Source organism: Macrobrachium rosenbergii, chromosome 35 (assembly GCF_040412425.1).
Source record: "Macrobrachium rosenbergii isolate ZJJX-2024 chromosome 35, ASM4041242v1, whole genome shotgun sequence".
NCBI lineage: Eukaryota > Metazoa > Arthropoda > Malacostraca > Decapoda > Palaemonidae > Macrobrachium > Macrobrachium rosenbergii.
The window spans coordinates 4,761,393-4,783,394 of record NC_089775.1 but is presented as its reverse complement, the minus strand read 5'-3'; the positions used below and the strand labels follow the sequence as shown (position 1 = coordinate 4,783,394).

The window sequence follows — 22,002 nt, the reverse complement described above, 5'->3', positions numbered from 1 at the left end:
TGGTTTATTTTGTTTTTCCCTCTAGAATGAATTGATGGTTGTTGCGCTGTTTGCTGCCTAGGCGTACCTTTCAGGTGGTGTACCATCTCCTTCAGGTGGTGTACCACCTTCCTCAGGTAGTACTAATCCTTCAGGTGGTAGGTACCACCTTCTTCAGATGGTACTAATCCTTCAGGTGGCGTACCATCTCCTTCAGGTGGTGTACTGCCTTCTTCAGGTAGTACTAATCCTTCAGGTGGTGTACCACCTTCAGATGGTTCTACTGCTACAGGTAGCGTACCACCTCCTTTAGGTGGTACGCCACCTGAAGGACTAGTACCATCTGAAGAAGGTGGTACCTACCACCTGAAGGATTAGTACTACTTGAAGAAGGTGGTAGGTACCACCTTCTTCAGATAGTACTACTCCTCCAAAAGGTATATACACCCCTCCAGCACCTCTCACACCCTTAGAGATAGAGTGACATAAGTCAAGGTCAAGGTATAGTACGAAGGTACAGAGTACAGACACTCGAACCTTATCTACAGATCTCGAGGGTCAATGAAGGTCAAAGCTTATTAATAGTACCCAAAAGAGTGATAGGGATTGAATCTCAATCTGTTGCTCTCTGGGGAGAGAGAGTCGTTACGAGTAGATAGGATGAGATTGATAGGCTTAGATAGGATGGGGTGGTTGATAGGCCTGTAGGCCCTTGAAAATGTCGATGGGAGTAGATGGGATGAGAATACTATAGGCCTAGATAGGATGATGAGATTGTCTGTAGGTGTAGAGAGGGTGAGACTCTATATAGGCATAGATAGGATGAGAATGTGTGTAGGCATAGATAGGATGAGAATGTCTGTAGGCATAGATAGTATGAGAATGTCTTTAGGCCTGGGTAGGATGAGAAACTCGGTAGGAATACATAGGATGAGAATGCATATAGGCGTATATGCGACGAGACTCCCGATAGGCGTAGAGATAGGATGATGAGACCATCATCATCCTATCGCTCACGAGATTGAAAAACAAACTTGACGGCTGATAACGCCTAATTAATTCCACTCTCTCTCTCTCTCTCTCAATAACTCTCTCTCAATAAAACGTCAATAAACGTCACTAATTTGTGATGCGTAATATCCGGTTACCTCACAAGGCTACACCGCATCCGGACTGTTCTAAACCGTATCCGGACTGGCTACATCATCCTTGGACCGGATCCGGTAGTTTACGTCACTACCGGAAGTGCAGTGAGGTCATAGGTCATTGCTAAATTTCTGTCAGCATAAATTTTCGTGAACAGATAGGCCCATGATTTTCCTTTTATGAATATAACTAGGCCTATATTTTTCTTTTTTAACAACTAGGCCTATTTTTCCCTAATTTGTGATGTAAGTAGGCCTATTTTTTCCCTTTTTAACATAATTGGGCCTATTTTTCCTATTTTTTTAATGTAGCTAGGCCTATTTATTCCTTTTTTTAACGTAATTAGGAATATTTTTCTTATTTTAAACATAATTATACCTATTTATTCCTTTTGTGAACATAACTAGGCCTAAGCTTTTTCACGTTCCAATATGGCGCCTAAAATTGAGTCTGGTTAGCAACAGTAGATAAATTTGGACTCCGTCGAATAAAAGTAAAGTCTTGAATCTTTTACTTTAATTAGAAATACATCTTTATATAACTTTTAAGAGTAAGATGGCGATGTGTTATAGGTCGGTTGTGTAACAATAATGTTTGTGTTTATAATGGTTGTCAACAATCATATAGGTCTAAGTTTTACAACCAAAACATTATTATACAACTTTAAAGTTCGATCAAGTGACTTATTAAGTATCAGGAAATGTAAAGTTAGCACTAAGTCACTTAGAAAGTTTAAAGTGTTTAAGTGGTTTTTTTGTCCCACGTGACAAATATAGTGCCATCTTGTCAGCGCCGTTCGGCAACTTCCTAATTATACCTCATTATTTCGAAAGCGAGAGAGAGAGAGAGAGAGAGAGAGAGAGAGAGAGAGAGAGAGAGAGAGATTCAGTAATGGACGAACTGTGAAAACTCCACCAGCCATTTTTATTTATTCGCCTAAAATGAACGGTCCCGTCAGGCTGGTGTCACTCATTCGAGCGAGAGAGAGAGAGAGAAAGGAACTCTCTCTCTCTCTCTCTCTCTCTCTCTCTCTCTCTCTCTCTCAGATACCACATCACACCATGTTACGTCATTTATCATAACAGGTACACGGGGATAGACGCTCCTTGTGGGGGGGGAAGGGAAGGGGTGTACCCCAGGGTGGATTACATGAGCCCCTCAAGTTTAGTACTGTTAGTGCAAGCTCTGATAATAAAGCTGTTTGTTTGTTTGTTGTTTATTTGCGTGTTTGTGACTCATATTAGTCTGTTTGTGAGTCATATTAATTCCTACGGATGTGTGATTAATATATTTTAATGTAAGTGTGATTTGAAAGCAGATGTTTCAAGGGAGTCTTAACGTAGAGGAAAGAATTCATTAATTGTAATTGAGGTATGGCTCTTAGACCGAGCCTGGAATTAGAAGGAATTCGTAGACATTACTCTCTCTCTCTCTCTCTCTCTCTCTCTCTCTCTCTCTCTCTCTCTCTCTCTCTCTCTCTCTCTCTCTACAGATAAATCTTGGGTTCAGTTTTTGAGTGAGAGATTGTTGACTGCTTGAGGCATATGTAAAATTGTTTGATCTCTCTCTCTCTCTCTCTCTCTCTCTCTCTCTCTCTCTCTCTCTCTCTCTCTCTCTCTCTCTCCACAAAGAGGTCCTGGGTTCAGCTTTTAAGTAAGAGAATGTTGAATGTTTCAGGCACATATAAATGTGTATGTAAGTGTTAGAGAGAGAGAGAGAGATCTGTCAGAAGGAGAGAGAAGGGGATTACAGGAAACAAGTCCTTTGCAATAGATGACTTGTGTCCTTATCCCGTCTATTGAAGGCGAGTCACACTCTTCGGCCATTGTATTTGCAAAGTCATCATTTTGTTTTAAATTTTTATGCAAATTGGTCATGAGTTATATTGTTCTCTCTCTCTCTCTCTCTCTCTCTCTCTCTCTCTCTCTCTCAAAGAGAAACCTTGTGATGTCGCCAGCCAGAGATAAGGACAGGAGATAACTATTTTTATGTGAGGCGAATTACATGGGAGAGAGAGAGAAAATAGAGAAAATAAAGAGAAAAATTTACAGGCTTCATTTTGCTTTCAAACAAACTACGACACAGAGAGAGAGAGAGAGAGAGAGACATTTTACAGCCTTCGTTCTGCTTGCAAACAAAAAACCATAACTCTTTCGCTTTCTCCCTTTGCAGTTTGACAATGCAGGAACTAGTCGTTACGATAGGTATAACCTTGATCAAGGTCGGGGTGTTCGTCTACGACATCATCACCTACCCCATATACGCCGTAGTTCAGCAGCCGTGGAAAAGGAGGAGTCTCATGAACAGAACTAGGGTGAGTGAGTGCCTGGTTAGGGGTTCAAGTTGCTGGGAAAAGGGTGAATTATTGTATATGTAATACTATACGTAATTTTGAGTCTCGTGGTAAAAGTTTGCTACGGGTGGTAGGGCTTCCTGGAAAGGTTACCCAGAGGTTTTGTTATCCTGGAAAACGTACATGCAAGGAATTGCAAAATCCTGTGTCTGTAATCCCCTAAAAGTTCTCTGTAAATTTTCTCAAAGTTCTGAAATCCTGGAAATCCCCTCCCCTATTTCTCCAGGGGTACTGAAAGTCCCCATAGTTTTCTCCAGAGGTTAAGAAATCCCAGATAAAATTACTTATTGTTTTGACATCCTAAAGTATAAAACATCTGCATACTTTACTAAAGTAATTTAATCTTGAAAGAGAGTAATTGAGTCTTGCGTAAGTGACAAGAATTTTAAGCTTGGTTGAATTTGGAGGGCTTAGACTAATATGCAAGACTTCAGAGCTGCACGTCGCCTTTTCCTGTTTCCGTCAACTCTAAATGCAGTTTTAATAATGGTTCACAAGACACTGGAGAAATGGTTTTTCGGTGGAATATGTAAAATTAATTTGAGCAAATTCATCTGGTAGGTGGGGGCCAAATAGTTAATTAAATAAGCATGAGATTGTAAATGTTAATTTAGCCTCAAGTTATGATTTGGAGTCCTGCTTTGAACCAAGCAGAGAATTTCATGATGACACATTATTTTCTGCTTTTAAACATTATTACAGTAATTTATATCACCTGTCAGTTGTTTTTGGAATGTCGCCTTGATGGCTGTTATAAATATACCCCTACTTTGATCGATTTCTACTACTTAAATTGTATTTGATGCATTTGAGTGTAAATGTACTTTACAGGGCCTCATTTTTTGACAGATCCTATAGCTTTCATGTAAGCGAGGCAGTGGTAAATATAGCATCTTGAAAGCAGATGAAAAAACTTGAATAGCTTGCAATAGGGTACATTTTCAGCATTGCTTTAAGTTAGGTGCAGTTCGGCTCTTAAGAAACCTTGAATTTGTCAGGATTGCAAATGTGTAAAGTTTTATTCAGCTGTGGTGCAGATTGTTCCACAAGGGGACATCCTACTTACACTATTTTTTGTTTTCCAGGCCGTGCCGGTTGCCGTATCCGAAGGGCTGTGCTACAGAAACGTTGACCCGCCCAAAGCCTTCCAGATAGAAATCGAAAGGGCCAATATCAAGACAGTCGAACAGGCTCTGACTTATTCGTGTAAAAAACACGGAACAAAGAAAGCGCTCGGCACTCGCCAGGTCATCCGTGAATTTGAGGAAGTCCAGAAAAATGGAAAAGTATTTAAAAAGGTGAGGGAATTGTGCAGTGCCTTTTCCGCAGTCTCAATAACATTAGAATCTTTATTGACATTTCTAGCCTAGCCTTTCCCGAGACACCGTGTTAATGAACGCAATAAAGTGCAACGTAACTTTCTTCACAGCTGGAGCTTGGTGAATACACTTGGCTCAATTACAGAGAGGTGGACGAAATGGCCCGTAACTTCGGGAAGGGGTTGAGAGTGGAAGGGCACCAACCCAAGGAAAACATTGTCATCTTTGCGGAAACGAGGCAGGAGTGGCTCATATCCGCTATAGGGTGCTTCAAGCAGAACCTGCCCGTTTGTACTCTATATGCCACTCTTGGAGATGAAGCTCTTATTCATGGTATTAATGAGACTGAGGTGAGATTATAAATTTTTTCAGACTACTATAGTTCGGTCATTACTTGCACCTCAGGGCTAAAGATTTTAAGGCTTTATGTATGCTACAATCTATTGTCCTCTTAATCATTATTATTTGGTGACAGCAAGAAGAATTTTAGAATATAAATCTGTAAGAAAAGCAAGACGTAGAATTTCACATTTCAGTAGACTTGTACTTAAGAAAGCATCTCCGCATTAGAATTTATACCTGTCATTTTTTACTCCCTGAATAATTTTCATTATAAAAAGTGTTGTATTCTTATAGTATCAAGTTGAATCATCAAGATTACGAGATGAAAGTTTCGTAACAAAAATTATTTGATTCCGAGAGAGTATTGTACCTTTTATTGGTCACCACAAGGTTAGAGTAAAACTCAGAAATGTAAACGAGTGGGTCAGTTGACAATTGCAATGCATTTCAGGTGCGTCACGTGATCACTTCGCACGAACTCCTGCCCAAATTCAAACACCTGCTTGCGAGATGCCCCAAAGTCACTAATATCACCTATTTCAAAAATCCCATCAAGGACACAGACCTCACTGGCTACAAGGAAGGCATCGTTTTCAACTCGTTCGAGGAAATTGTAGAGAAAGGAAGAACTGCGGATTACTCAGGTATGACCTTTCAGGTTGGAGAAAGAGCCTCAATAAGGAATCTGTATTAACATTTGAACTACTTAGAAGAACCCTTACGATTTATTCACATTTTCTTTCTCCTCATTAATTGATTTGCTGTTTAATCATTCTTCGAGATATTGCTTTTTTATTTTTCTTGAGGATAAATTCCTTATTTCTCAGCATCTATTTCTTTAAATTTTTTACCTGCCTGCAAATAAATTTTTTTCAATATTTTGGCTAATTTCTCAAAGCTTTTAATTAAAACCATAGGCATTGATTTATCTCCTTTTGAGAAGCTCTTTGGAAAGTTCATTTCGAGGTGCATTGCCCACAATACGAACTTCGGTAGAATATTTTTATTTGATAGCACATGAAGTAAATCTTATTTTATTTTTCATACCATGGTCATTGTGAACATTCAAATTCCTCCAGTGTATCAATAGATCACTTTCATATTTTCAACTTTCCCGAGAGATTACCAGTTGGAGCTTCCTTTTTCACTGTGATTATATTCAAGCATCATCCCTAAGAATTTCTGCTGCTAGTTAAATGTTCCCTGCGACTTGCTTCATTGAAACCACTGATGCTTTCACGAGACGCTCTTCGAACCATTTATTGACGTGTCGAGAAAAAGTGTCTCGCGTAGCACGCTCTGAGGGGGCAGTGCTTCCGCAGGGATCTCTCTGATTGATGATTTTTCTTAATCCTGTGTTGCTTTTTTCTGAAGATTAAAATATTTGTTTCTCCTCGTCACATTGTTGGCTGTTATCCTGTGGTTGATTGTCGCACAGATGTCAAAGGTGAGAATCGAGAGATGGTGGATTGTTTTGAGTTGCCTTGGTCCTAACTACTAGTTTGTGAATGACTAATAAGAAGTATCATTGCTGGGTGAGGGTATTTTAAGGAAGTAAGCTCTCTCTTTCTCTATCTCTCTACTTTTTTCCAGTGTCGTGATGTTGGACCTTCTGCATAGTACTGTACTGTGCTCGATCCTTGTGTATTGTTATGTAAACCTAACCCTCGTATTCCTAACAATTTTTGTTACTTGTGATTTGCCGTTACTGTGTGTTAATGTTTCTCTAATTCATCCATTAGCAGATTAGATCATTTTCATTTGAATTCCATACTTTTTGTTCATTTAAAGTAAAGGCATGTTTGATAGCAGTGCTAGATTCAGTCATAAGTTATTGCTTAATAGATAGCTGTGTTTTGTAGAGGACAGGTACAAAGAACAGAAATATGCAAATAGCTAATAGAAATTGTAGATAGAAAATGCTTTAAAATAGATTCTGCATAATTCAGAGTAAAAACTTCATAATTTTAATTTTTTTTTTTAGGAACTTTTATTTTTTTACTTAACATTTTTTTTTTTACATAAAGTGTACTGCCACTAAAAGCACTTCATTTCTAAGTTGTCGAATAGATTTCGTATGTAATTTTGGTAATACATAATGTAATTTGATGGGGATTACCAAATGTAATTTGATGGGGAACTCTGTACAGGCATATCCTCTGGTTATGTCAATAAGGATTTGTGAAATATTTCACATTGTAAAAGAACAGCATATTTTCTTTTTACAAATTTGCTGCCATTTTATCACCAGAAACTCTGTATCAGTTTTAAAATATGTACTGTAATCATATGTCCCCTCAAATAGGTCATATTGAACACCTGATATCGCATGATAGGCCATCACAGTTATCCACTCGACATCAATTTTTTGACACTACATATTCATGATTTATGCTTTCGCTTGTGCCTCGGATGCTTGTCTTTGGTCTTGCGTGAATGCTCTCATTATTGCCTTTTAATATGCCTGTGTTGCATTTGCACTGCACGTGTAAGTATGGATTGTACATGCATATACACTTTTGCGGTGGTGGTTAATAGTTTGTAGTTTCAGCTGCTGTGAGTTTTTGATCTGCATTCTGTGCAATTTAGAATTAATAACTAGGAGTTGGTCTGTTTTGTAGATTGGGTATTTTATATTTTATGGTATATGGTATAGTTGAGTTTGAAACATTTCATAGCCTCTTCCTCTGGACTGTTATTGAAATCTAGTTTGGTCTTGTATAAATAGATTTTCTTATAGTCAGAGTATAGTACGTACGTCATTTGTACGTACAAGAAGTGCATGTACTTATATATAAACATACTGTACATAATTTTTAAAATGTTCTCAGCTTTTTTTTTGCTTAAATTCAACTGAAATTTTTTTGGATTCTACAGGGAAAAATTTGCTTTTAGATTAAAAGTGAGTGAAGCAGTTTTTAGATGGCTTTTATCTCAGCTTCATAATCACTTTTGCAATACCCCTTTGTTCGTTTGGGTTCCAACATCATCATCATCGCATCCAACAACATTATGTAAAGGGCCCCTGAGAAATTCACTCATTCCTGTGCTTTGTCTTCCACAAATCTCCACTCATCACCAGCCTCCATTCTCATAGCTCTTGTCTAAGTAGGTCTGAGTCCTTCAGGTCATTCTGGAACAAGCTTACATTTGTGCAGATGCCTGAATACATGACCTTGTCAACATCATCTGCCTGTATGTCTAAGACACATCTCTTATCTCCTGATCTAAATTCAGCTTCACAGTCTAGACATGATTACTTAGCACCTACTCTGCATTCATCATTTCCCCCCTGAAATATGTTTACATATATACCTTTTGCCTTCATCTATCCTTTATTGTATCCCGTGACTTGTATGATAAACAAGTTTCTTTCTTGTTGCCCCATATCCCAGTATTTTTGTTCCCAGTCGAACCAGTCCACATTTACTGTCCTCTCGTCAGGTATGGTTTCGAGAACTGCAAATCTACTCTGACGTTACAAAAGCCTCTCTGTGTCTGTAGAGGGTTTTGTTGTTATAGATAACTAAATATTGTTGGGTGTAGCCTTGGCACTGTAGATATGAAATGCTTCGTGTTTCATTGAGGTTATGAGGAATAATATGCAAACATATTTTCTCTGTGACTGTTTTGGGAAATCCAAGTAACTGGTGAAAGCTGTACCAGAATGACACAAAAGGAACTGCTTTGTTCTACAACAAAGTGGCCTTGGTGTATGTTTTACAGTTCAGATTATGAAGAAGCTGTTAAAAAGGACTGTCTGGTCTTGAACTCAGAGGAATTTATATAAGGTGGCAAAAAAAGACTCTTGATAAAATGGAAGAAATTGGGCCATTCCTTTGCGGGACCATACATGTTGCAATTTACGTATCAGTCATAAAACACACACACCAATGCTGATAAAAGAGTAATTGTAGGAAACACTCGTATCAGGGAGCCGCACCCTCATTAGCCTGGCCACTTGTGGCTTGTTTGAATTGTAAACATAGATAAATTGTGGTACCATATGTAAACAGTTTTGACAGTGCTAATTGTTTTGTTTGGGCAAAATTTCCTTGTACCGCTGCTTGTCATTGTAGACTTCACATTCTCTGATTTGCTACAAAAGTTACGTGGCATTTTTGTTAAGCTGCTCACAATTTTGATATATTGATATAAAAATCAGTTACACAAATGATGGCCAGTTAAAGCTTGCTTGCAATTCATGTAGGGTTTGGAAAGCCTTGTTTTTTTGGGTTGAATTATGTTAAAACGATCTTCGTCATTATGATTTTGGTGTACTGTCTTTCATCTTGATTTTAGAGTTACGGGGAATACTTTCCCCGAGAATATCTTTTAGACAGTCCGTATTTTCACCTGTTCCATATCGAGATTTTTCATTAATTTGGCTTCTTTTCAAGTGATTGTAGGTTAAAATTATATTTGGTGAGTTGTCTTTTTATGTTACTCATCATGTTATTGGCCCAGTTGAATCCACTATTCCATTCATTCAGCATTTTATTTAGACCAGTTGAATGTTTTACTTGCATATGTTCATATCAACATTGCTCTGTATAGCATTATGCTAAAGTTCAAAGGTGATACTGCCTGTCTTGAGGAGACATTAATATTCTAGACTGTAGGTTCTCATTGAATGGATTAGGTGAAAGATGTAGATATATTACCATCACCGAGGTGATATTTCTCATCACAAAGGGTAGATCATTTTATTTTGATGAATGTGAATGTGGTTAAACAGGCTAATTGAAGCAGTGGCTTATGTATACAAAAGTATTTTTGTAATATATTTTTCAGCTTCTCTTTTCCTTTATATTTAACGTGCATTCACTTGAGGAGATTCTGAATGCTGTATATAGTTAATTTTTCCCATATTCATTGTAGTAAATATTCGTGTAATGCACTATAATTTCCCCTTCTTGTGATCTTGATAATCTTGGTTGGGTAGGGACAATGTACTAACCTTATTCATGATGTTTCAAGTAACCTTGGTCTATTTTCTAGGTCACAAACCTTATTTTTGTATGCCAGGATGCTGTAATTTCAAGCACAGTAACTGTACTGCATAACTAATAAACAAACATTTGTCTTTGACAAGTACTATTAGGACTTGAAAATTAACCAGATTTATTCATGTATCTTTTGCTTCAATTATTAAAATTGAATGTTTTACCTTTCTGATAATTACAGTTTGGGTGAGGAAGCAGTGTACAGAATTTTTGTAATGGTGTCAGACTATTCCCTTTGATTGTTCAAAGCCTTAAATGTTATTTGAGACATATTTTGTATTCAAAATGTTTTTGCAACTTCACTAACTTGTCTCCCTGTTACATCAGATGTGCTTCCCACTCCTGAGGACACAGCCATTATTATGTACACCTCTGGGTCGACTGGAACTCCGAAGGGCGTCATCATGTCTCATTTTAACCTCGTCAACGCTATCATGGGCTACGCCGTCGGTTTTGAAGCCAGAGACAAGGACGTGTACCTAGCTTATCTGCCTCTTGCTCACGTGTTGGAATTGATGGCCGGTAAGGCAGTGTTTTCATGGAGTAGGTCTCTTAGGTGTCAAGTGGTGGTTTTTTGGATGAAGATTCTTGATGTGATAATTGCAAAATTATCTTTCTTTATTCATTTTTTACTCATTATAACCCTGAAAGGTTCTGTTGTAACATTTTAAGAATTTCAAACAAAGGTATGTGATTATATAATTGAGAGAAATTTTTGCAGGATTATTGAATTCCTTTAGAAATTTCTCAATATTGCCAACAAACCTGTGTCAGAAAATCGAGAGAAAGTCTTGCAAATGAATTCATGGTTGTACTTTCGACTAGAGAAGTGTGGGTTATATCAGAAGCTTAACATTTTTAACTTGATTTCAACAGAGGCGATGATGATAATGTACGGTGTACCGATGGGTTATTCAACTCCCCTGACAATGACGGACCGCTCCAGCAAAATCAAGAGGGGCAGCAAGGGAGACTGCACGATCTTGCAACCTACCATGATGGCTGCTGTACCAGTAAGTAACTGCAAAATCAGTAACGAGCAATACAGGAAAACATTTTTTGAAAAACAAGTAATGCTACACACTCTACATATATCTCTGCTTGCTGTTTTAGAAGCGGCAGACAGCCATTCCATTTTTCCATCGGCATTTTTGTCCTCAGCTCATCCTTGACCGCATCTACAAAGGCATCTTAGAGAAAGTAGAATCCCAGGGTCCTTGGCTCACTCAGCTGTTCAGTTACGGACTGGAGTACAAGATCAACTGGATGCATCGTGGATGGGACACGCCCATCTGCAATTGGTGAGTTTGCTGTTGGTTTTTCTCTCCTAGTGTGAAATATTTATAGTGTGTGAATGTCTAATTATCCAGCCACCCTTTTGGATATATTCATTAATTCCTGTAGCCTTACAGGGAATACTTAAGCCCTCGATGAATCTTGACATCTAGTGTGCCACGGTTGATATATGGTAGCAACTCCGTGAGGTTTCTTGAGCACGAGAATCTTTCATTTTATTTACTGTGACAATCGTTTTATCATTACTCATATACTGAAATGCTTGATTCTGCAGAAGTTTGAACATTTCTCAATACAGGTTTTACCTGAAGGTATATAATGTAATGGACATGACTTAGTATCCTTCAGCTAAATGCATTGTGGGGAAAACATAGACAAACCGTATCGTTCTTTATCCTCAGGGTGGTCTTCCGGAAAATCCGCGCCCTCTTGGGAGGAAAAGTGAGAATTATGGCTGTTGGCGGAGCCCCCCTCTCGCCCGAGACTCACGACTTCATCAGGGCCAGTATCGGAGTCCCCGTTCTTCAGGTGAGCAGTTTGTGTGAATCCTCGGTTGATGACAGTTTGAAATCTTTGTGTTTTGTATAATACTTGACGTGTGTTGCTCGGTGTTTATCATGTGTGGGCACAATCTCTTGTTGAGAAACCAGTCATAATTCATTTATGAAGTATTAATTATTTGTATCAGACAGGTCTTTTTATATTAGTTTCTAGAGAACCGGAACTTACATGCAGATTGACACCCACCTGTCTTTTATGTACGATTACACTTATACTTTTGTTTGGTAAAAAGCTGGTTTCTTCTTACAAAAGATAGGACTTATTCAATTAGCAGGTATTTGTCTTATGTCTTTTTACCGAGCAGTTAAGCCATTGTGCAATGACTGTACAGGAGAGGGATGTACATTATCTGTGGAAAATGGTCAGACATTGCTGTAGGTGGACTATTAACAGTAGCATTATTAGGCAGTTTAACCAGATGTATTATTATGAAGTAGTTTAACCAGACCACAGGTAAAATGTTACTCAGAAGGCTGGCCACTACTGAGAGTGTTTTATCAGTAATTACATGAATACGCTAGCATTGTATTTATTTTTTGACATTCTCATGGTAATGAGGAATGGTTTTTTATAAAGTTAATGTGTACATTGCATTGTAACAATGCAGAAATACTGGGAATCTACCGGTTAAACATTTATAATTTGGCTGTTGCATTTCCTTGCACAGATAACTCAGCCGTTCAAGAAATGTTTGTAGCTCAAAAACGTGGATTAAAATATTCCAAATCTGTTGGAAGACTATGTCAGGAGGGAAATTGTAGTCTGAAGACGTGAAAAGCAATCTAATTCCTGTTTCATACCTTCGTCTGCAGTAACACAGAGCGTTGGATGCAATTCATGTTACAAAAAGAACACTAAACCTAATATTGGAAAATGTATTTTAGCTCTCCGATAAACTATGCATTTTTATTTTAGGGTTACGGTCTTACCGAGACCTGTGCCTGCGCCACGCTGATGGACGAATTTGACATGTCCCGGGGTCGTGTCGGCGCCCCCTCGCGGATCTGTGATATCAAGCTTATTAACTGGGAAGAAGGCAACTACAGAATCACTGACAAACCAAGACCATGTGGTGAAATTGTCATTGGTAAGAGACTCAAAACCACATCGGGAGTTGGTGAAAATGAAGAGTACTGTACGAGGGTTAACAAAAAACTTTGCTTTTTTCTTTTGGCAAAATTACAGCATATTGTATCTTCTTGATTTGCTTTAGGTCATCTGTTAATGTGGAAGGATTAAAGGACATTTTAATAGTCATAATCCTTCTGACAGATGTATATACTTTGACATTTATTGTACTTTTTAAAGCGATGTAATTAAATGAAGATGTATGTTTAAGGTTTCTGTTAGAGCACAGTACTTCCAACTGTATTCTAAACTGGTAGATACAATAATCATTTCAGATTTTCATACCCTCCTCAAACTATATCAGGGAATTCTAACCCTCGATTACTACTCTGCTTAGTATACCTTGCAACCCAAATATCTGTATCTTCTGATTAGCTGTAATGGACTAAGAGTGAGTACAACCAGTAAGTTTGCAGTTGGTATGAGTGTTAACGTTTCAGTCGGTTACCCTTATTTCCAGGTGGTAACAACATCGCTGTTGGCTATTATAAGAATGAAAAGAAGACTAAAGAGGACTTCAAAGATGTGGACGGTAAGCGCTGGTTCTGCACTGGAGATATAGGTCGATTTGACGAGGACGGCTGCTTGAGCATTATTGGTGAGTTGGGAACTTGTCCAGTGGTTGTCCTTATGCTGTAGGCATTAAGGAGTTTTTCATAGACAAAGATCAACAGAGTTAATTAATACTTGTAATGTTAAGCTAGCTTGTTTCCGTAAGTATTTTCAAAGATATATCTTCAAAAAGCTGAACTAGCAGAAGATGGTCTTTACCAGGTCCTCTTTTCTTCAATCTAAAATTTGTCAAAAATGTTTTGTCGAGTCCAGATTTTTCTTTTATAGTACAGAAATACCTATTTGTGTAAAATGCAGTATTGGGTTTTGTGCCCGTTAGGTTTTATTGTAAAACTGAGAATCGTTTTTCATAATTCAATAAGAACTAATAATCGAGGAAAATTATCCATCTTGTTGTCTGTTACTGAAGAAGATTTACAAAATCTAAAAAAAATCTCTGCAATGTTGTTATGCAAGTAATGTATAATTTTCAAGCTGAAATTATATCCACAGTTGACATAAAATCTTCAAGTTACACTGCAGTGTGTTATGCTTCTAATATATAATTTCTTAAGCTGAAATTACACCCGCAGTTGACGTTAAGGTGAAGTACACTAAATTATATTGATGTCGGTACGCAAGGCCTCTCAGAAAATTATTTATTCTCGCCAGATCTAAGCATTGAATAATTTGTCTGCAACGTCTCCCCTACCATGTTAATCTTCATGACAATTTATCAATAATACAGCAAGATTTAAAAGCTAACCTCCTCCTCCAGATCGCAAGAAGGATTTGGTGAAACTTCAGTTCGGTGAATACGTATCCTTGGGCAAAGTAGAGGCGGAGCTGAAGGTGTGTCCAATTGTAGAAAACGTGTGCGTGTACGCAGAGTCGTCGAGCAATTTCATCGTAGCGATCGTCAGTCCCATCCAAAAGAACCTGGAAGAACTGGCCCAAAAGCTGGGCAAAGCTGACCTCCAAAGAGAGGAACTGTGCATGGACGACGGCATCAAAAAGGCTATACTCGACGAACTCATCGCAACTGGGAAGAAGGGTAAGTTTGAGGCAGTCCGTGGCGTCTGGCAGTATTTGTAGGTCAGTGTGAAAACCTGTGCTTGTCTCTAGTAATATTGTCAGTACTAATTCCAAAGAGTCTTTTCAGTGCATTACTATTGTGTGGATGGATAAATATCTGCTCTTTACATTACCTGAGTATTGAAACAATAATGAACTCTGTCTTTATACCACATGGTAGTATGTCTCCAGAGATGTAATGTGTATCTTTCCTGGGTATACAAACCAGAACCTTTTATATAGGAGTATTTGTCAACATGAGCTGAAAACCAGTGGTTAGTCATCCACTCAAGCATTGGCACTGCCAACTGAAGTACAATGTGAGACACTCGATGTCCCCCTCTGCATGTAATAGAAGCCAAAACGATGGTGTTACCATTCAACACTACCAAGAGACTTTATAACTGACTATAACTGTCCCTGACAAGGCTGCAACATAAGTCACGCTTCCTGCTTCAAGAGGACATTGCTGTTCAGAAGAAATGCACCCATGAGACATCTGAAACAAAATCTCTTCTCAGGGAACCCTTTAAAAAGTTTCTTTAGCGTAATTATCAAGCCATCCTCCTGAATTCCCGATTCAAAGGAATGAGCCAGTGAGGAGTTCAAATTAGCACTTCAGGCCTGGAAGTGACCACAAGTTGATTACTTGTGATGTAGAAGCTCTTTTTTTTTTATGACAGCAGGAGACCTACAGCCACCTGCCAAAGTCAAAGTGAATGTTCTGGCCGACACAGGAACTGAGGTACTACCTCCTTATGCGTGTTCACAGGAGAGTGCACATGACAGGTTCTCTCAACCGCTGAACACCAGCAAGCCAAGGTACTTTACGTGCTGATTGGGAAAGAAAACAAACTTCTCCAGTGGGACTGAAACGCCAGTCTGACAAAAAAAGCGGTGTAATCAATCAATGTCCCGAAGGAGTTACATCTCTGAAGACACTAAGATTATGCAAATATATGGATACTGCAGTAAGCCATTACTCTTCAAACACCTTGGAAGTCATAGTGCACCAGTTCCCTGGTCAGTCAGTCAGTGTTTTTTTTTTTGGTTGGGAAGAAAACTAAAGGTTGGAGACTGATGTTTGACCTCTCCCCAATCGAGTCTGTAATACAAACTCACTTCTAGTTGAATTGATGGGCATTGTAGGAAAACCCATCAGAGTACCTTAGCTTTGTGGGTGGCAGGCAGCCTACCAGTCCAAGGTATTGATTTGGACTGTTAAAGTCCTTTGGAAAAGTGTGAAGTTCCTTCTCTCTGAAGGATTCTCAAACCATACCCATCAATCCAACCAGTTATGAGTTTGTGTAACAAACTTACTAGGGAAGAGACGTCAAACACCAGTCTCCAACCCCAAGGTGTCTTCCTCACCAGGAAAACAGACTTTTTGACAGGGGAACTAATGCTCGATGACTTCTAAGGTGTAGCTCTTCCTCCTGAAGAACTGGAGGAACATGACGGAAACAGTCATCAACACAGATACCTCTGCCGGGGTGAATATAAAATACCTTCCTGATGTAACCTCTAAAACGGAAGTTGGTAGTCAGCCTGGAAGTTGAAGCAACCCATGTCAGAAGTCACTTATGCAACCTCCAGCATGAAAAACTACTACTGGCACTCACTTCCAAAATACATGATGCCCTTGTTGTGACTACAGCACCTGGAGGGAGGTTTACAGCTCTGGATTAATTTCTGAGGTCAATTCAGTAGGCAAGGCTGTAGGCTTGTACTAAGCCATAGCTGCCCCGCTCAGGTTATTCCACACACAAATGAGCAAAATAATCTCTGAAAACTGGTGGTCCAGCTCAGCCTGCAACAGATCTGGAGGAGCAGGACTGTCCAGTCCCATCCAAATCTCAGGGAAACAAACTGCTCTTTCTTCATCCAATGTTGTCAAACCAGAACACTGCTCCCTAGGGTATTCCTAACCAGATGAGCCTCTCGTTGCAGAAAATGTATGAGACACAGAGGAGTTGCAGAGCTCAAAGGAGAGGAGTGTTGCAATGGCTTGTTCTTATCCTGTCTTCTCTCTCAGTGGCTACTGTGTCTTGGAGCAAGGGGGCAAGCGGTGTTTGACAAGTCTTCTTTCTCAGTGGCTACTGTGTCTTGAAGCAAGGGGGCAGCGATGTTCAAGTCAGGTAAGGGTTCTGACTGAAACTCCATTGGTCTTGTACATTTTTTGAGACAAGTTCTAGTGGGACTCCTTTGACTGAAGGAAGAGTGGCTCGTCTTCATGAGATTCAGAAGAGACCAAACGGTCCTGGTCCTCCAGGTCTCTTGTAGGCCGAGCTAGAGCAACAGTTTTCGGAGATCATTTCCCTCCTTTGTGAGAGGAATAACCTGAGGGAGGCAGCTACAGCTTTGTGCCAGCCTATGGTCTCATCTACAGAGATGACCTTTGGGAATACTCCAGAGCCATCAGCCACGCTCCAGGCACTGTAGCTACAGTTAGTGCCTGGTGTTTTGGAGGAAGTAAACACCCTGATTTGCAGGTTAGGAAGCACTTTTTTGCAAACTCCTTTACTGCTGCTTTCACACCAGAGGAAGCTTTTCATGCTGGAGATTGCAGAAGTGACTCCCTTTGATGCCAGTTGCATCAGCCTTTAGGCTGACTATCAACTTCTCCTTTTAGGAGGACCATGCGAGTGCAAATGTCTTGAGCATGGAAATGTTGCTGGTTCCATCCTATAGCCTCCCAAAGAAGACTGAGGGAGAGAAAACCTATCCTGTTCCCAGCACCAACCAATCCATAAAAGGGGCTACAACTACAGTGGGGTTATGCAACCCACTCTTTTGACCCTCCGATCACGGCTGAGCAGAGCAAGTTAGCTGTGTAGTCTTGTCCTGGTATGAGCCCAAGGTCAGATCTTGAGACTAAGCACACCAACAACCGTACCTGAGGTAGACAGATCACCGCCCAATGATTATGTACTCACCCTCCCCAAAGTGAGTAGAATGCACATAAGAACCCCTTCAAAACCTCTTTCACAAGGCCTTAGACTACCCTTCCTCTTGACCTGCCTTTTCAAGGAAAGAGAGTGAGGTCGAGGTAGTAAAGAGCATTTATGGCTCCTATACCCTTCCCTCTGCTAGCCTTACTTGCCTACACACTGCAGGACTGGTCAGGGCAGGAATTGAGTCTTCAGATCCCACTCAGCGGAGAATCTGCTACAGAAAACTACTGCAACGGGAAGAACCCCTTCTTATGCAACAGTCACAATGCTAAGACAGCTGCAGACCGTCAGGAACTACCTCAAAAGTCTTGCATTTGAAGGCCTTCCTCCCTCCACCAGGTTAATGAGGAAGGCTGCAAAAGAAGGATTACCCAGTCGTAGTAGGCTACTAGATAAGTAAAGGGTAACACAACTGCTGACGAAACATCTCATTCAGAAGCTGCTCAGTCCCCTGTGGATTGCAAACAATACAGTTTTAGTAAGTAGTCGCCTCAGAACAGGGAATTCCCCTGCTGAAAGCCTCAACTACAGAGGGTCAGTCAGTACAGTATTGGTGACTTAAGCCACCCACAAAGACAGCTATAACCAGACAGTGAAGATGATCACATTTTTTCTCCATATCTGGATAAAACAAGAAGCAAAAACAAAATAAGGCACAAGTAATACGTTAGTGAGCGAATACTCATTAACAAATTCAAGTTCTCAACCACCAGTCATCACAGAATTCAAGTTCCCTATACCAGACATCACAGAATAGCGTCTCCACCTGTCAACCACCTGGTTAACTACATTTTTTCCCAAGTTTACTGCTGGTTTCCACCTCACGCTGAAAGATACTCCTATATAAAAGGCAATGGTTTGTTTCCTATTTACAATGGAAGCAATCACAAGAAGGTGGAGGTTAAAGTTTTAAGTAAGGGATCACTATCCTCTCGTATAAACTTCAGAGTGGAACATTATATTCTGCTTCAGCGACGAGGTCTGTCTAGAAAATTAAAGTTGAAACAAATTCAGAAGTACAAGATTGATGTAAATCAAAACATGTTGTTAAAATGTCAGTAAAACTAAATTTGCTTTTCTTTCCTACAGCTAAACTCGAAAAGTTCGAGTTACCTGCCGACGTTTACCTCACACCTGACATATGGACTCCTGACACAGGCCTCGTAACAGCTGCCTTCAAACTTAAAAGGAAAGACATCCAGTCCAGGTATCAGGACGCTATTAATCGAATGTACGGTTAAGCTAAAGGGGTTGCTGCTATATTTCTGTGTGTTAGGTGTTCTCGTCTGTCCGTTTCAAGTCCAACACAATTTCCACTACTTGACGGTTGTTGAGATTGAGAGGTTCTGTGGTGAAAATACATTATTTATTTAAAGCTGATTTGATTGAAAGAATAATTTATATCACTGTCGCTTGGTACGAGGTTAGGCTTCCGTTAGCTGTAAAGCAAAGGTAGAAACTCAGAAGTGCAAATTAAGTAGTGTTAATTTATAACATTAAAGAAACTGTTGTTTAGATGCTTAGTAAAATCTAATCTACCAGTTGAAAGCATTAGTGCGCAAAGACGCCATATTCGTTCTTTGCCAAGTAGGTTTGGTCATTCTGTATTATTCATCTGTACTTTTACATATTTTTCTCAAACGGTCCCTAATTTGTGTGGCAGTTTAACATTTAGGGAAAGAAAAGATTGTACAAAAAATGTTGCTTATTCATCAATATTGTCTGGTAATGTCTGCAGAGTTTATTCAAAAACATAGTGATGCAGGAATATAAGAACAATTAATTACGCTTATGCAGCATTTTGTTTAGACTTGTAGGACGGAATGATAAAATAACTGGAGTATCACATATATATAGTCTACCTAATGTTATTTCACATAAAGTAATAGTTTCTGCTTAATATTATCTACGTACAAGCTCTGTAAACAGCAGTCCTACCCAATTAAAACATAAAACGAAAATACTGGACACCATAACTGTTTGCTGTAATGATTATTACTGGTACAGATGCATTTTCATTCGCTGTATGTCAAGTATACAATTTTTTTATATAATAGACAAAGGCTGTGAGCACGTTAATGGTAAACCTATTATTGTTACGTGTTTTGTCAAAAGGCGTTTGATGAATTTGTTACAGAAATGCAATGACAACTGCTCACAGAAAGTAAATGGTAAAACATAGTCAGCAGCTTTGTCCGAGTTAAAAGTGTACAGTCGTTGGTTAGCAAACGCGTGAAATACAATCACCGTGCTTAACATGTATGCTATTTCATCGAATCGCCTGTCATTATCCCTCATTCATGAACGTGTAAATGTCAAGTCATCAACCCTTAATCATCTGTATTTTTCTTTTGTTTTCACTGTTCTAAATATTGCCGATTTCATGCGTTGTTTAACCACGATGTCACTGAACGTACTTGGTTTTGTTTTCTTCAGCCCAGCAACTGTCAAATGTTTCGACAGTGGTCTGGCGAAATTGAAAATGAACAGTTCAACATTACTCAAATGGCAGTTAACTAAAATATAGGGAACTGCTTGTAGCCTTGCCCCTTGCCATTAAACCAAATGTTTGTAAATTAATCCTGTATATATATATCCATACATACTCGGTAGTTTTTGCGTAGTGTCACTTAGTTCCAAGCACTTCCTGGCCCTTCCTATGAATGACTCCCAGGGCCTGCCAGTTGAACCAAGTCTTAGTTCTTTGAAGTTTGTTCTTTAAGTGCATCCGATTGCATCCCCACTGTCAAGTTTGGGACCAGATGTCTTTGGTGATTTACAAATTCTTTTGAGATCACATTCCCAAAAGGTGTGTCCAGATTTAGTCTTCTTGTGCTTTCAAGAAAATATACCTGAAATGCTGTAATTAACTCTAAAATTAGAATGTCGTTGGTTTACAAAGAAGAGAAGTAGGTATTCGTGAAATTTAGTGTATACCCAGTCCGTTGGGGAGTAAGAATAGATAGCAAAGCCTCGAATAATAGATTGTTTTGAATTGTGAACAAATTCCAGTAGTTAATTTTTTCCTCCGTGTTTTGTATTCATACGCACAATATAATGCTGTACGTGGGAAAATTTACCACATTACAAAATTATTCTCATGATTTTGCACAGTTAACAAATGTCGTCGCGTACAGGAATTGGCGTCACATTACGCGAGATCCAACACAAGAGCATTGAAAAATAACAGCACAGCTTTCTTTTATTTATTGTAGATTGTGAGGGGTTCTGTAAATTCTGTTCTGCATTTGAACTAGACGCATTTATGCTTCAGTGATCAGCCACTGTGGCAACAAAATGGTTTTCAAAGGGAAAGTCTAGCGTTATCTTTGGTTATCGTAAGAACCCGTTATCCTTGAACAATCATTGTAACATGGTGTGCTTTAAAGTGTGACTGGAGCCTGAAAGAAAATGCCTTTACAAGTGTAGGAAATAGCATTTTTAATCACCAGACCCTTTTTTTTTTCATTGCGAAGCTGCAGCTTCTTCAGTCATTTAAATGCAGTACTGGTAAAATGTGCCTTACAGCTAAGAAAGTACCTTCCCCATCGAGTCGCTCGCGTAAAGGATCGAGTTCTCGTATAAAGGAGAATTACGCTCGTCACGTCATCCAACGCAACTTTGTCCTCGCAAAAACCACCTCCGGAATATTTCGTGTGGTGGTTCGTGCAGTCTTGTTTGATGTGTTCATCCATTTAAGAGTATAATGCAGTTGCATTTAGTAATCCACAAAGGGGCTACATCATACTTTGTATCAAGCCAACTTGAATATCTTGAGATGTCACTCTAAGGCATCCGAGAATATGTACGTTCCACTTTGTTCATCTTCAGTGTACGTAATCTGTAAGTTTAAAAAAGAAGTTATTTTTCAAAAAGGCATTAATAACTACAATCACTTCAGACTTTGAAGCACTCAAATTGTACATAATGTAGGTAATTTGTCAATTTTTTTTTAGTAATCAATGTGAACATGGTAATAAAAGTTTAACATATTTTCTTCTTTTCCTCAATTTTTCTGTGAGCTGCTCATTTTACGAGAGTTTTAATGAAAATGTACAGATGTTTTGTGATGGTAAAGACTCTATCCGGAGACAGTTTGACAAATATATGACCCACTGGAAGGTATTTTTTGTACTGCCTACAGCATTCTACCATTGGCACACTTACAGGCAGTGTCATCCTAAAATTGTAGCTTCTTCAAGTGTGTAGAATGAGGGCCAAAGCCCATTATGCAAATTATGGGAACCCAGACATCATATACCAGTCAGGCATGACTGGTTAGCCTCAGCGAG

The 22,002-nt window shown here is 39.1% G+C and overlaps 1 protein-coding gene across 4 annotated transcripts in view; it reads left to right on the top strand.

Annotated features, from left to right (window-relative positions):
• The window catches only part of Acsl (Acyl-CoA synthetase long-chain), a 37,358-nt gene extending 15,655 nt beyond the window's left edge, over positions 1–21,703 (top strand). For all 4 annotated transcript variants that reach the window (XM_067134278.1, XM_067134276.1, XM_067134279.1 and 1 more), the window contains exons 2-13: positions 3,298–3,439; positions 4,564–4,776; positions 4,908–5,147; positions 5,591–5,783; positions 10,473–10,667; positions 11,022–11,158; positions 11,307–11,446; positions 11,843–11,969; positions 12,918–13,089; positions 13,591–13,728; positions 14,461–14,736; positions 18,800–21,703. In XM_067134278.1, coding sequence (XP_066990379.1) covers positions 3,305–3,439; positions 4,564–4,776; positions 4,908–5,147; positions 5,591–5,783; positions 10,473–10,667; positions 11,022–11,158; positions 11,307–11,446; positions 11,843–11,969; positions 12,918–13,089; positions 13,591–13,728; positions 14,461–14,736; positions 18,800–18,951 — 2,118 coding nt within the window. In that variant the 5' untranslated portion in view covers positions 3,298–3,304 and the 3' untranslated portion in view covers positions 18,952–21,703. The remainder of the gene's footprint in view (positions 1–3,297; positions 3,440–4,563; positions 4,777–4,907; positions 5,148–5,590; positions 5,784–10,472; positions 10,668–11,021; positions 11,159–11,306; positions 11,447–11,842; positions 11,970–12,917; positions 13,090–13,590; positions 13,729–14,460; positions 14,737–18,799) is intronic.
• The last annotated feature ends 299 nt before the right edge of the window (positions 21,704–22,002 follow it).